At 35.5% G+C, this 14,684-nt stretch overlaps 1 protein-coding gene and 1 long non-coding RNA gene across 2 annotated transcripts; both read right to left on the reverse strand.

Annotated features, from left to right (window-relative positions):
- Window positions 1-155: 155 nt before the first annotated feature.
- LOC140162100 (uncharacterized) lies at window positions 156-980 on the reverse strand. The gene is made up of 3 exons (XR_011860190.1): window positions 874-980; window positions 370-417; window positions 156-262 (listed from the first exon to the last, which is right to left on the reverse strand). It is a non-coding gene; the product is annotated as an uncharacterized lncRNA (long non-coding RNA).
- A 642-nt stretch (window positions 981-1,622) lies between these two features.
- LOC140163342 (uncharacterized) lies at window positions 1,623-14,327 on the reverse strand. The gene is made up of 14 exons (XM_072186740.1): window positions 14,228-14,327; window positions 13,627-13,668; window positions 13,392-13,505; window positions 12,783-12,893; window positions 11,464-11,532; window positions 11,228-11,341; window positions 10,373-10,483; window positions 9,979-10,092; window positions 9,273-9,383; window positions 5,496-5,606; window positions 4,160-4,294; window positions 3,757-3,867; window positions 2,201-2,299; window positions 1,623-1,762 (listed from the first exon to the last, which is right to left on the reverse strand). The coding sequence occupies exons 1-14, from the start codon at window positions 14,325-14,327 to the stop codon at window positions 1,623-1,625; spliced, it is 1,482 nt and encodes a 493-aa protein (XP_072042841.1).
- Window positions 14,328-14,684: the final 357 nt, after the last annotated feature.

A 14,684-nucleotide genomic window follows, 5' to 3' on the forward strand; every position in this document is an offset into this window, starting at 1 on the left:
TTGGACATGAACCTGTTATAGATTAAGGAAAAAGTTATAGAATATATCAAACAAATCTCGAAATACATTTTCAATAATCATTAAAGATGTTTAATTTTGTTACAAGTTACTGCTTTCTAGTATTATTTTGGCAGCTGAAACCCATACTCACAATTTTTCTCATCCACTTTTGTGTCTATGCAATCTATGTATTCATCACACATGAATCTGTTATTAATGCATAGTCCAACTGAACATGCAAAGTATCCGTCGTTGCATTTATCTGAAATGGAATGTAGATGAATATTTCTTACAACAGTGTTCTTTTGAAGATCAGTGAACAACACAAATAATGCAAACATCAAGAGAGGAGAAGTATTTGTAATGTACCTGAGTCAGTGGTCATCGGAAATTCTGTCGTTACCATCGTTGTTGGACCTTAGAAGAAACAAAAGTGTGTCAAAGGGCATTTAATATTGCAATCATAATCATGAGATTTTATTTTAATATTTATTTCTTCTCCATTTCATCTTCAAATATCTTCCACTTTAAGCTTTATCGGTGTTCAACTTTAAAATGACGTAGTTTTACATGCCATCAAACAACTGGATTTATCCAATTAAAAAAAAAAAAAAAAAAAAACCCACCCCCAAACAAAAATCAATGCGGTAAAATTGTTCCAACAACGAAATGCGTGTTATCTACGGCTACAAAAAGGGTCCTCGTCCATACCCTTCCTATACCCTAACAACCCTAGGCTTCGGAAATCTATTAAAAGCACGTTGATATGCAACGTAAATGGAGGATCCCATGGGGTTGTGGTACTTTAAACTACACACTAAATTGTTCCTTTAACAATCAATTTACATGAAAAAGGAGTTACGTCAATCTTACAATTTGTTTCATCGGAGTTGTCGCCACAATCATTTGTCCCATCACAAAGAAGGTCAGGATCAATGCAACGTGTATTATCACACCTTGTATCATTTTCTGTTAGGCACATACCTATATGTTTTGAAGTAATAAGTACAATATTTTACATAACATCGCCATTATCATTCTTTTATCATTTAGTTGCTCTACATTATGATCTGGCAAAGATAATCAACAAAGTCATCATATTAATATTTTCCGAACTTCACCGAAAAAAAAATGGAAAAAGTTAAATCGGTAATACTATTTTAAAATAAAACCCATATCTATAAACTCCATTAAGGGATCAAATCAAAACTTGACCGCCGGAAATAAGCATAGCGACATTTGTTAATCTCTCCGGTTATGTACTTAAACCAACCGGCGATTGCTACTCATGCATTCTTGAATATTCATATACCAATGACCTCTGACAACCGGACGGAACCGACGGGTAACCGGTGGTTGAGATTTGATTTGATCCCTAACAAAGTTTTAACAAAGCACAAAAGTTACTGCCTCGTCGCGTTGGCGTCACTGATCGCCAAAAATGTATTATTTATTTATTTATGTATTTCTTATTTAACCTGGGGTGACCAATCAATGCACTGACACTGTTCTCCCTTGGTTCCCAGGTGAAAAAAAAATGTAGATACAAATGCATGATAATGCGTATTCATATGATAAAATTACATTTAGTAGCCCTGATTGCATATAGAAAACTATATTAATCATATCGGCAAATGGAAATTGGACTCACAATGAACTTCGTCTTCCTTTGTCAAAGGACAATCTACAAACGCATCACATACAAGGCTTTTATCAATGCATGGTCCCTCAGCTGAACAGGCAAAGGAATCTGGACAGGGATCTGAAATGAATGGGAATACAAAGAAAAAGTACCAAATCTGATGAATGTAAGACCACAATAAGTCATATCGGCATTCGAAATTTGCAATGCATTGTGGGACAGTTTTTGCAGTTTTGGGACACTTTGCCCTCTGACCTATTGGGAAAATTCAGAAAAAATGTTTTTTGTGCGTACAAAATATAATCTAAAATGTTTTACAAGAAACACAGAAAAACATTATTATTGTATAAATTATTATCTAAATATTTTTAATGATAACGTAATGACAATAATAAATAAATTAATAATAATTACAGCAATTTCCCCGATATGTCAGAGGTCAAAGTGTAGCAAAACTGCCCTCAAAAATTGAAAGTTACAATGACGATTGGGCTTATAAGTACGCAACCAGTGAAAATTACATTAGGGAAATATGATAATATTATTTTGATTATGTACCTGGCTTAGTTGTCATCAGTTCTATTGTCGTAGATGAATCAGTGGTAATTATTTGTTCTGTTGTAGTAGATGATTCTGTCGTAGCCACTGTCGTTGGACCTAAATCAGGGAAACAAGCATAACAAATAAATTAGGCATACAATAAGAAAACATGATAGACAATATGAAGATAGGTCAAAGATTATTGTTGTGCCCCTGTTAGACCTATAGACTAGACAAAATTTCAATAATTCAGGTTTCGTAAGGCATTTTTTAGTAAAAGTTGATCACCTAGGTATTTTTTACTAATTTGGACATGCTGAAACCAAAAATATGGCGGTGAGGAAGCGTTATTTTTTTGTCTATGACCCTCATAATTGACCACATAGGGTTATACAGGGGTAAAAAATTAAAAATGCTCCAATTTCACTTATTAGCATATCATATTATTTGTTTGGTCATCAGGATCGCAAAAAATGACAATTTTGTGCGTGTGGAATCTGTGGTTGTGGAGTTATGTGCCAAAAAGTATCGAAGGTCAATTTTCAAGTTGTACAGGGGTCAAAAAGTAAAGCTGCTCCGAATTTCATGAAACTTGTACCAAATTAACTTGTTTGTCTAGCTTCAGGCTGTAAGAAAATTTAAAGTTGCTTCGATTTGCTTTGCAGTGAGACACTGCTTATTTTATTGTCCCCTCAACAATAGGATTTTTATTCTATTTGGTCGTTACTAACAATAAGGTAGTTATCCTTGATTAACAAAGATTTGAAAAGTCAACTCTATTTTGTACAGGGCGATTAGTGGTGTGATAGTAGATACAGGTGATTCGATACAGGGCGTATTTCTATTGGTTAGTTTTCCGCCCGCACTAAAATCATTATTTACCTGATGTTGACGCTGTGCCTCGGGCTTTAAATTGAGGTATTGTTTTATTACATTCCTGTCAGTCTTACTACATGGGTTATGCCACATACACTGCGTAACTGAAGAGTCATATAGCGTTGTGGTGAATGTTGATGATTGTCGAATGTAATTGCCTTCCAGGAGTTTTTGCATTACACGCACCAGCTTTTTTGTGCATTTGTCTGTTTTATTGTTTTCAATAAATGTATACCTAGCTTGTAAATTCAACAGGCTTGAATACAACGAGCTGTTATAGGAAGCCACCCACTGAAGACTGTGGCGCCGTAACCAATAGTATAGATCAAACATTGTAGAATGCGCGCAACAGGTTGAAATTGGGATGCAGTCATGTTTCACGGTTGTTTATTACCGATTAAAAAAGATGCGTATTTTACTCGGGGAGGACAGCTTTAGCTGCCCGAGCATTATTAACAAAGATGCGTAGTTTACTCGGGGAGGACAGCTTTAGCTGCCCGAGCATTATTAACAAAGATGCGTAGTTTACTCGGGGAGGACAGCTTTAGCTGCCCGAGCATTATTAACAAAGATGCGTAGTTTACTAGGCGAGGACAGCTTTAGCTGCCCGAGCATTTTTATCTCCACGTCTTCATTAATCACCGACTCATCTTATTAAAGTATAAAGTCGATCAAAATCAAATACACAAAAATCTTACAATTTTCTTCGTCGGAGTTGTCTTTGCAGTTATTTTCCCCATTACATATCAGGCTGGGAGGAATACACCGAGTGTTAGCACACCGCCAATCGCCGTTCCTTGGACATGTACCTATATAGGTTTGAGTAACATTAAGAGTTATGATAAAAAAGACATACTTGCTGATGTGATACCTGTTTAATTTTTCTCACCCTCTATCATCTTTCAAGCTATTTTAATGAAAGTAATATCATAATTAAGTAGGTGACATGTGTGTCATTGTATTTCACCAGGTTTCATGGCTGTTGCGATTTTATGTTTCAGAAGATAAGTTTGAGCTTCTCGGAGAGTCCACTATTAAGAGTTTGGTAGTACATCACAAAGACAAAAGAAAAAAAACCCCAGATGTGCGAGGTGTACTCACAATTCATTTCATCCACCTTCGTCTCTTTACAGTCTATTATAGCATCACAAAATGTTCTTTCTTCAACGCAAGGTCCTTCATGTGAACAGGCAAAGTAACCCGGATCGCATATATCTGTTGCTGGTGTAGTTGGACCTATATCGTAAAAACAGTTTGAGACATTAACTGTATCCATTCCTTTTTCTTCCCTCAAACTATGGTTAATTATAAGGGAAAATAATAAATTGTCAGGTATCATTTATCAACAATTTCCAGGACTCATTGCGGGGTTGGAAGCAAAGAAGATTTTTTCAATACCTCTTACTGCAACAAATTTTAATTGTTTTGTATTTAAGCTTTCGCGGAAATTGTGCGTCCTCATCTTGTGGCTCCTTATACTATAGGGACATAGGGTCATATTTTTTGACGTCATCAAATTGGATGAGTTCGTACCCATGGTCACAGTATTGTTGGGCTTGAAAAGGTTGTCTGTATAAGGCATTGATGTATTTATGAGTCCACAGGAATACATGATGTCACTGAAAGATCGGTACTGGATATATCTATACCAGCATGCCAATCATGCAGGGTATAATGTTATCCTTTTGGTTGATTAAACCCTTTGGGCCCCAGGTCAAAAGTCAACCGCCCCAGGGGTCGAAATGTAAATAGATCAGCCCATATGCCCCAAAGCCCCAACACTTGTCAAAATAATGGCACTAGAGTGACAAAGTTAATAGATCTACATGCGAGCCAGGACTCATAGGGCACACATATGGGCCCTAACCCGTAGATGAGCCAATCACGTCAAGATGTCCGGACGTTTCACAGTTCTTCAGCGCTTAGAGTTGTTAGCACCTGGTAATTTTTAGTATTTACCCCTACTACATACTGCATAATACATACATAATACATAGTAAATATGGATTTCATCAGGACAACAGGGAACATTTGGTAGTACGTTATTTCCAATCATAACATCCCTGTTCTATACGTTAGAGAAGGGCGCAGGGGTGTACATTACAAAAATGAAGATATGGCGTGTTTTTATTGACCCATTTTCAAGGTTTCACAAGAAGGGATGAGTACATGATTTACCAGTTAATCTGTGGACAAAATTCTATGTCATGAATTTTCGGGAAATATAATGATATCTTGTCTACAATTAGGATAGTCCTTTTACTAGAAAGGATTATCCATATTATAGACATGATATCATCACAGCATTGAATTAAATGCAATTTGAAGAAATGAAATGAAGAAAATATATACTAAGTAACCATTTTACAAGATGTTCATATTTATTCCTTAAATTACATGAAGTGATTTAATCGCAGGTGATTGAAATGATATTTACAATCTGTCTCATCGGAGTTATCCCTGCAATCATCATTGCCGTCACATATCAGGTCAGGATTGATACACCGTCTGTTAGCACACCGGTAATCGCTGCTCACTGGACATAGACCTATAATAGGTTTAGAAGAAATTATTGAATGATTGGTTATATGTAACCGTACACCACGAATGAGCCGTAAAATCGGCCCGGTCAATTTAGTTTCATTTGTGTTTAGAAAATATATATCATAAGCTTTAAAATGGTATATATATCATTTGACTTCGAAACGATATCCAGAAGCGGGGTTATGGTTTGTTGAACTTTACTCCTTCAATAAAATGGTACCTGTGTCTAATTGTTCTACATTGCTGGTAATTAATATCAAACAGTCATAATTGGCGGTCATTTCAAATCATCCCCAAATCAACGAGGTTCAAGAATGTCCTCTCATTGTTACTTGTTGGTTATACATACCTAGGCAAAATACAATGCTTTGTAACCCACCACTTGAACATTATGTAGCCAAAGCAAAGAAAGACACTCATCAAGATCAATAACATCAGTTTGAAAAAGGCTTAGCGACCGCAAGCCGAAAGCTCACGTAAGTGAACATTTTTGTTGTGAGAATAGTCATAAATTCATCATTAAAGACTAAATCTATTTAAAAATTCTATAGACATAGGTATAAGCTTATCATCATCTTCAACAATAAGATTATTGATTGGTTTAAAAGGTGTTTGACTGGCGCTATAAAATGAGATACATGAAGCACCAAGTTGAGGTACCTATGAATACGACCTTTGAATGTACGGTCACATATAAATTTAGAGTGTCAATCGAATAAGCTCCACCAACGGTAGGTCCCGGAGATATGAGCCTAAACAATCTCGTCGATAATGGCAAAGATCTATAACCCACATTTAAGAATCACTACCTAAAAGGTGACTTCGATTTGCTGATAAAGAAGGGGTTATCTAAAACATGCAAATGTTCTACAGTTAAAAAATACAAGTCAGGTATTAAACACCTTATAAAAGGGTATCATTCTTTGTTATTAATGACGCAACTGAACATACAACACGAATCAGTTAAACATGATAAAGACATAGGTTATGTATGTACGGATAGGATACTATATACAAGCTGATCCGAAAATTACCAGTATATATTTTATTTTGAATTTTGAAAGGGCAACCGAAAATAAATCCAAATGTTGTGACCTGGTGTCTGCACAAAGTAATTCTCCAATTTTCCAGTGCATTTTTATGTGAAATAATAAATACTGAAACATTACGATTTTTGTTTACATTTTCATAATCAACCGCCTTTGAAAATATTGCTGTAAACATTGCTTCCTTTGTTTTAACTTCCAAGATCACATTCCACTACAACCGGTCCTCCAAGTGAGAAGGAGTGACTACGTATTTGACTCACAATTTATTTCATCTTTCTTCGTTTCAGTGCAATCTATAAATGAATCGCAGACATATATCATCTCAAGACATGTTCCATTAGGTGAACAAGAAAAGTAACCCCATGGACAAGGACCTGTAAACACAGGGGAAAAGATATTAAGGGATGGGGAATGAACGTTTGGACAGTATTTATTGTGGGACATTAGAGCATATCAGACATATCGAATTGCATTCTGAATACGAAGAATGTCATTATGATATCAAATAATTTTGATTTTTTTGAAATTCGCAATGTAATACACATTTTATGGCAAATGATAAAAAATTGATATTTTTGATATTTAACAGTACTCAAAGTAAACTTTATAAATCTGATGATTTATACTTAAAGTGTATGTAGGTGGGATGAAAAGCCGACGATCAATTGTAAGTTTTGACCTTTTCCCAAAACACAAAAAAAATTAGGTCTTTTTGGGGAAAAAATCCATATCTTTTCCTTCCAGCTACATACACTTTAAGAATATATCATTAGATTTATAAAATTTGATATCAGAAAGACATTCTTCGTATTCAGATTGCAATTCGATATGTCTGATGTGCTCTCATGTCCCACAAAAGATACTTTCGAAACGCTCAAAACGCTCATTCCAGATACCTTAAGACATGCAGTTTTTTATTGAAAACATTTAGAGATATAGTTTGATCAGCTTATAATCAGCAAGAATTGTTAGGCTTTTACCACTACACCGAAAAGTAGAAAAAGAGTGATATAGTTACCCTTTATTGTGCGTGTTAAATAAAGTAGACATATCGGTCTTGAATTAATAATTCCTGATACAATTCCCGAAATTAAATATTATTGATATTGTTCCGCGATGTTATAAGGCCCACCGATTACGAGCTGATCAACTATTCGTGAACAAGACATTTATACATTTTAAAAGGATAACAGTAGTTTCAAAAGGAGTGCATACCTTCAGTTATCATGGGTAAAGATGTGGTAGTTGGCGATTTCGTTGTCGTAGGCACTGGTGTGGTTGGACCTTGATTGAAAACAGAAAATATTATTCCCGTATCGCAATATCGAAGTACAAAAATCCATTTCAAACATCTTCCCCATTAACTTAATACAAATGAACTAGTCTATATATAGTAAATCGATCAAACATAGTCAAAATATCAATGCAAGTACAGTCTGCCACATGGTCGACGGAAACGAAATGAACACCTGAGCGCAATGTATACACTAAAGTTGCGTATAGTTTGGTAATGTTTTATAAATGTTCACAGGGGCCAAAACAAATCTTTCACAACCTTTCATGATGTTTTCACCCTGGAATATGTATTAAACATGATAAAACCTTAAGAAACAATACATAACTTTAGTGTATACATATTGAAGGGCCAAGTGGACTTACTTACGGTCTTCTTGCGCTCAGGTCTTTAAATACTTCACAAAAATAACGCAGCCATTACAAACACAATATTATAACATAGAAAGACAGGACATTTATGATCGGGCATTTTAATACCCCATTAACAACACAGTAGCGCTTTTAAAGACAAACCCTGAATTTAAAAATTGCCGTACATTGTGTTGATTTGAATCCAGCGCGAGATAATGGCAGGTTTTACATGTCGCAATGATTGCGTTTAATAACATTGATCGCTGTAAAAATTCAGGGTTCTGTCCTTTAAAATACTGCTATGTTGTTAATATTAAACGAAATAGGACGAATGGGGTATCGAAATGCGCGTAAATAAACCATCTGTCTTTCTATGTTAAAATATTGTGATATGATTAATAGTTCTGAAGCTATAGACACGCGGGATTAGGTCAGCTAGTGTTTCGAAACTGCCACTGCGAAATCCAGCGTGGCGGTACTCTAAACTTGAGACGAGATACACTGTATTATTAATATACTTCAAAGCAACCTCGTAATAATAATAACAATCGTTAAATTTGATTTTTGAGTTAGAACATTCATCACGTATTAATTAGTATTCTACATGTATTTTTAAGTTATAGTATATCTACGAGTATGCCGTCGGTTAGGCTTTAAAAATAAGTTGACTTGCCCTTATAGACCGACCCAAAAATCTGAAAAACAGGGTCACCTAAAATCGACCGACCGACCTAGGTGTTGCCACCTATTGGGCAAGTCAACAATTTTTTTCGAAGCCTTATCACAGTACCGGTGCAGCCGTTCCCTGTGAGAGTGGTCGAGCTTTCGTCAGATGTGTCTCTGACTTCATCAGGACTGAAGAAAAGTTTAAAAAGCCGAAGTATGTACATGTGTAGGTAATGTGTTTTTGTTGCGACATTTCATTCAACGGTAATTGAAATAGAGAATACGTAATTATTGTAAGATTATCTTACAATCTATCTCATCGGACATATCTCCGCAGTTATCTCTTCCATTACACTTGAGACGAGGATTAATACACCTTAAGTTAGCACATCGGAAATGGTTCGTATTTTGGCATGGACCTAAAGAGACAGGAACAGAATGACATGTAATATTAATAGAGTGTGTGTTATCACAACATACATGTAGAGTAAATCCTACATACATAACAAATATATGTTATAAACGTGTTGGGGTGGTTTGGTTCTGGTCAAATATTTGATAGCATTTAAAACGGTGGTTGACAACGGGGAAACATGATTGAATCTCTAAATTACAAATATACCATCACCTAAATCTGTAAAAAGGACGAAGTAAACAGGGTTATGGGATTGGAACATAATTAAACAAAACTGCTAATAACTGGTTATATCATATTAATGCAGTGTGTTAATTATAATTTGCATATTGTAATGCCCCCTCGTCCTTGTACAGAATCTATGACCAGATCATCTCAAAACGGCAACCTACAAATGTGGCAACACCATCACAGCCACCAAGAACTGCCGACAAACACTACAGTCATTGCTGAGTGAACAAGGAACCGAAATATATTTAGTGAGTACTTTAATTTTTATTGGATCTGTACCAGAACTCATTTAATTTGACTTTGAACGATCCTGGTGAATCTCATCAATAATACTATAATCATTTTGGGAACATAAACTGAAAACTCACAATTTTTTTCATCTGCCTTTGTATCTTTGCAATCTGGTAAAGAGTCGCAAACATTTGTATTTGAAATGCACGGTCCGTCATCTGAACAGGCAAACTCGTCTTCATTACATGAACCTAGGATAAATAATAGGTTCTATTGAACGTGTTGGTTTATTTCGTATCTTTTAAATTGTGACAGTTTGGAGATTAGAGAATCATACAGTAAACAATATTACAGGGTGAAGAAACAACGCATTCATGGTATTTATGCTCCTCGGCAGACGTACAGATGCGGTTCTAATACTTTCGATCTTTGGCAATTTATTATTTTGCGTACAGCGACGATATTTATAATACACATAGTTTTTTCAAAAGTTCTGAAAAAGTACAAGAAATGGGTTCTAAACCATCTTACAATTTCTCTCATCTGATTTATCGCCACAATCGTCAACCTCATTGCATATCAGGTCAGGATCAATACATCGTACGTTATCACATCGGAAATAAGTTTCGTTTTTACATGAACCTGTATGGATTTGAATGAAATTAATATTTATACAAATTCATGATTTGTTTTGTCAATGTTGAATGACAGGTCATAGTGCATTTTTATGGTAAGATGCATGTCATGAAGCTGCTACAGATTTAAATGTACTAGCAACAATCCTCGTGAATGCAGTAAAAGTAAAAATAATTTCTCATTGACAAAATGAAAGAACACATCAGCACTTAAAAGTATGAATCTTTGTTAAAATATGCGTTGCGGCAAGGGTTCAAAACTCATCGATCCAACATTTACACTTATTAGGTCACGTTTTGAAACACTTTGTACCTGTCGCTAGCGGTGAATGTAACCCTTTTCCTAGATCCTGACTCCTTACCATAAAACACTAAAAGTATTAAGGATATTCCAAAGAGTTTCCAAAGACGTAGAGTGATCTTTATTGCTTAACAAATTGTAGCAACTTTCGATAAAGTTTACAGTTTCTGCCAGAGAAGAACGGCAGTTGTTTACATATTGAGAGCATGCACGGAAGTGGAGTTCTGATTGGCTGATTTAATCGTCTGATAATCTGATCTGATAATCTGGTCAAGTATGCGTCAAAATGTTGGTCGGCGCAAACAAAGCTCCGCGTGTGTCGCTCATTAACAGGGCGCTCGCGTCAATGTGAGTAAGGGACTGCTGTTCTTCTCTGAAACTGAGTGTAGTCAAAAATTATTCCAAAGATAAAACACGCATGCGTTTTTAATGCTTTATTATATGACTCACAATACAATTCATCTTCATATGTTTCTTCGCAATCTATCAACTCGTCACAGACAAATATGTTTTCAATGCATTGTCCACCAGGTGAGCATTCAAAATAACCCTCACGGCAAGAATCTAAAAAGAAAGAAAATGAAGAAGAAAAACAAATCAGCTGTGAACACTTATCAAGGAAGTGAACACAATCTTCGTGAAATTAATGAAGACACTTTAAAGTATTTATTTAAGGTCAAAATTACCTGAATCAGTTGTCATGAACACCTCTGTGGAACTTGGTAGCGCTGTCGAAACCATGGGCGTTGTTTGACCTAAATTGAGTAAAGTCGAATGTTACTCTCGTGTAAAAGGTAAAAGTTCAGTTTGGAAGATACATAATCGCATTTAGACATAATTAGCTATTAAACTATAAATGCCTAGCCAATTTTTAGCCTCAAAATGTGACCTTAGTAAAATGGCGATACTCACAAGAAATAAAGAGCTAAATTTATTTGCACGTGAGATCATTGATTCCGAAGGTTTAAACTGACATTATTATAATTCCAGTGAATATCGTAATATGAATGAGTTTAACTTCAGCACTACACTATTTTTCACGCACCTGCAAGGTTTACTTTTGCAGATGGTGATGCTGTAGTTACCATGGTTACCATCCTGTCTACAGTCGGGAGAGTCCTTTCTGATGATCCCGCCGATGATGTTGTCATGTGATTGACAGAACGACGTCATGGAAGGACGTCTGACGTTGCACTACCCCTGAGCATCAGTACGTTATCCCAAATAGGGTGTGGATACTTTGTCACGATTTAGTCTTGGTTTCTGGGCCCTTTTATGGATCACTTCAAGAACCTTGCGTGAAAAATCTTACTGCTCCCGTTCAAAAACGTTTCCCAAAACAATTTGGTGATATTTTGATCTAACAACATGTTCTCGGACGGCTGATTTGGAATTACCAACAGAGAATTTGTGTTCTTTAGCTTTTTTTCTCTAGCCTCCTGTCAGATCCTCCCATTAACCATGCATCACAATTAGCTCAGGTAATTTCATATATTTCATTCTCAGACTGTTGTTTATTTTATTTTTTTATTTATTAGACTCTGTCTTGACTTTAGTAGATCATTACGACATCATAACTTCAAAACGTCCTTCTAAGGCGTCATTCTGTAAATCACATTGCGTCATCATCAGCAAGGACGGTCCAGGTTGTAGACAAGACAGTATAACACCACAGTACCTCCATGTGCTAGTCGACCTAGCGAAACGTTCCAGATAAGCAAAAATGTAGTGTTAAAGTTAAATTCTTTATTCATAATATAAACTGTTTTGAAATTTGTATTTCCCAATAGAATGGTCCAAAAACGAGTCTATTTATATAATACTAATTATCTGATTGAAATGTGAACGGATGTTGATGATTTATGCACCATTTTAAAGAAGACACTTTAGGTTTTTTGAATCTTTAAGAAAATTTCAATTTTACTGACGAAGTTATAAACTTCTCGATTCCACAGTGCCTGTTTTATTGAGATATCATGTAGAGATACAAATACAATCAGCTTACAATTTGCCTCATCTGAGTTGTCGCCACATTCATCTTTCCCATTGCAGAACAGTTCAGGAGCAATACACCGTGAGTTAGAACACCGGCGATCGCCTTCTTTTGGACATGCACCTTGTTTAGTAAAAGTATATACATAAGTTGTTATATTGTTGTGGTTTGTACAAGTTTTATGCTTAAATGTATCTGCTTACTGTTCAATTGACTCTTCCAGTGATAAGAACGATGGCGTGATTCCAACTATATGATCATATTTTATAAACGTTTACTCAGACAAAAATATACAAAGAAAAAGCAAAATGCGACTTTACTTATAAATCGCCCAAAGATACAATAAATTATTGACCTTTTCGGTAAATCGACTTGCGCAGTAACGATGTTCGATAAACGATTTTCGCATCGGCGCAGATGGGCGTGACCTCAAATGACGACATCTCAGATGTACTCGCAAAACCTTATGAGTTTTACCGAAAAGGTTAATTGTACATCTTTCAGTGAGCAAAAAGGTCATCAGGTCAATGAGATACCATTGTATTTCGTAAACAGTGGGTCTGGTTCGTTTGTCCATAGATTTGAAATTTGTCACAGTTTAGCCTCAATATTTATACTTACAATATATTTCATCTAGAGCTGATCCCATGCAATCTGGAATGCCATCACACACTTGTATATCTTCTATGCATGATCCATTATATGAACAGGCAGAGTAACCGTTATCGCAAACACCTGCTAGAGAAGAGATATATTTTAAGGTCACGCTGAGTGAGAAATTATGATTAGCAATCATTAGAATTAGAATTCTACATCAGGGCGAAAACGTAACAAATATTTGGAAATCGTAACGTACCTGTAGTGGTTGGTTCTATCGTAACCCTTGGCGTGGTGGGGCCTAAATTGAAAATAAATGAGTTGAACTTTTCACAATATTATAAGCACAACAATTATTTTCAGGATTATACGCGTCGTCATCGGTTCATTGCCGAAATTTCCATTACCCCTGAATAATTAATTTCTCGGTTTTCCTTCACCCGGGGTTAAGAGACATATACATTTTGGAGCTCAAACATTATTTATGTTTGATAGTTTTCATATTTAATGTTGTAACGTCACATCGGCACCGTCTGTACACCGAAAAGGACATAATTATTTTGTTTGGCTCTTTACATTATTACAGATACCTTATATATTTGAATTAAAGGCATGACCCCGAACAACCTGAAAAATCATTGAAATTACGGTCGCGAACAAACTGAAAACAAATGAAAATTGCTTATAGAAAATGCGAATTTCGCATGTTTTACTATTTATAATTGTGTCTCTTTATTCAAGATTCAAGATTTTAACAAAATTAATAAATGGCATAATTCCGAATCTAACATCATGTCGCGTAGGTATGGTTTATTGCCCATAAATCTTTTGAAAGAGATTATCAAAAACGAATAACTTACAATTAGTCTCATCTGAGTTATCGTCACAATCATCATTCCCGTTACACGTCAGATCAGGAGCAATACATCGTATGTTGGCACACCGGAAATAGCCCTCCATTGAACATCGACCTATATCATGTATTGTGTTTGAGTTCAACTTCAAAATAGTATTTTATAAAACTATAGAATTGTTACAAACTGACATAACAATGGGCAAGCATCTTAATTGCTCATACAAATAATACATGCACACAGGTTGCCACAAACAAGTGTACACAATTTAGAAACTAGTATTCCGGGCTAGTATTAGGCAAACATGTCACTTACTGATTGTATTTAATTTTTCTTGGTCGTCAAGGTAATTTAAAAGCTACTACATAAGCTTCGTTTCAATAAAATCGCTGGTCTGAAAGCGAAGATAAAAGCCAATTGTGTAAAGTAGTCCTAAAACAGCCTGGACCAACTTCCGTGTCTT

The sequence above is a fragment of the Amphiura filiformis genome, chromosome 10 (genome assembly GCF_039555335.1).
Source record: "Amphiura filiformis chromosome 10, Afil_fr2py, whole genome shotgun sequence".
NCBI lineage: Eukaryota > Metazoa > Echinodermata > Ophiuroidea > Amphilepidida > Amphiuridae > Amphiura > Amphiura filiformis.

Excerpts from the sequence above, each read along its gene's own strand:
- LOC140163342 (XM_072186740.1), bottom strand. The coding sequence starts at position 14,327 with ATGGAGGGCTATTTCCGGTGTGCCAACATACGATGTATTGCTCCTGAT. Across the intron at positions 13,506-13,626 it reads GATAGAACCAACCACTACAG|GTGTTTGCGATAACGGTTAC; the intron begins GTACGTTACGAT and ends CTTCTCTAGCAG. Across the intron at positions 3,868-4,159 it reads GAAGGTGGATGAAATGAATT|GTACATGTCCAAGGAACGGC; the intron begins GTGAGTACACCT and ends AAACCTATATAG.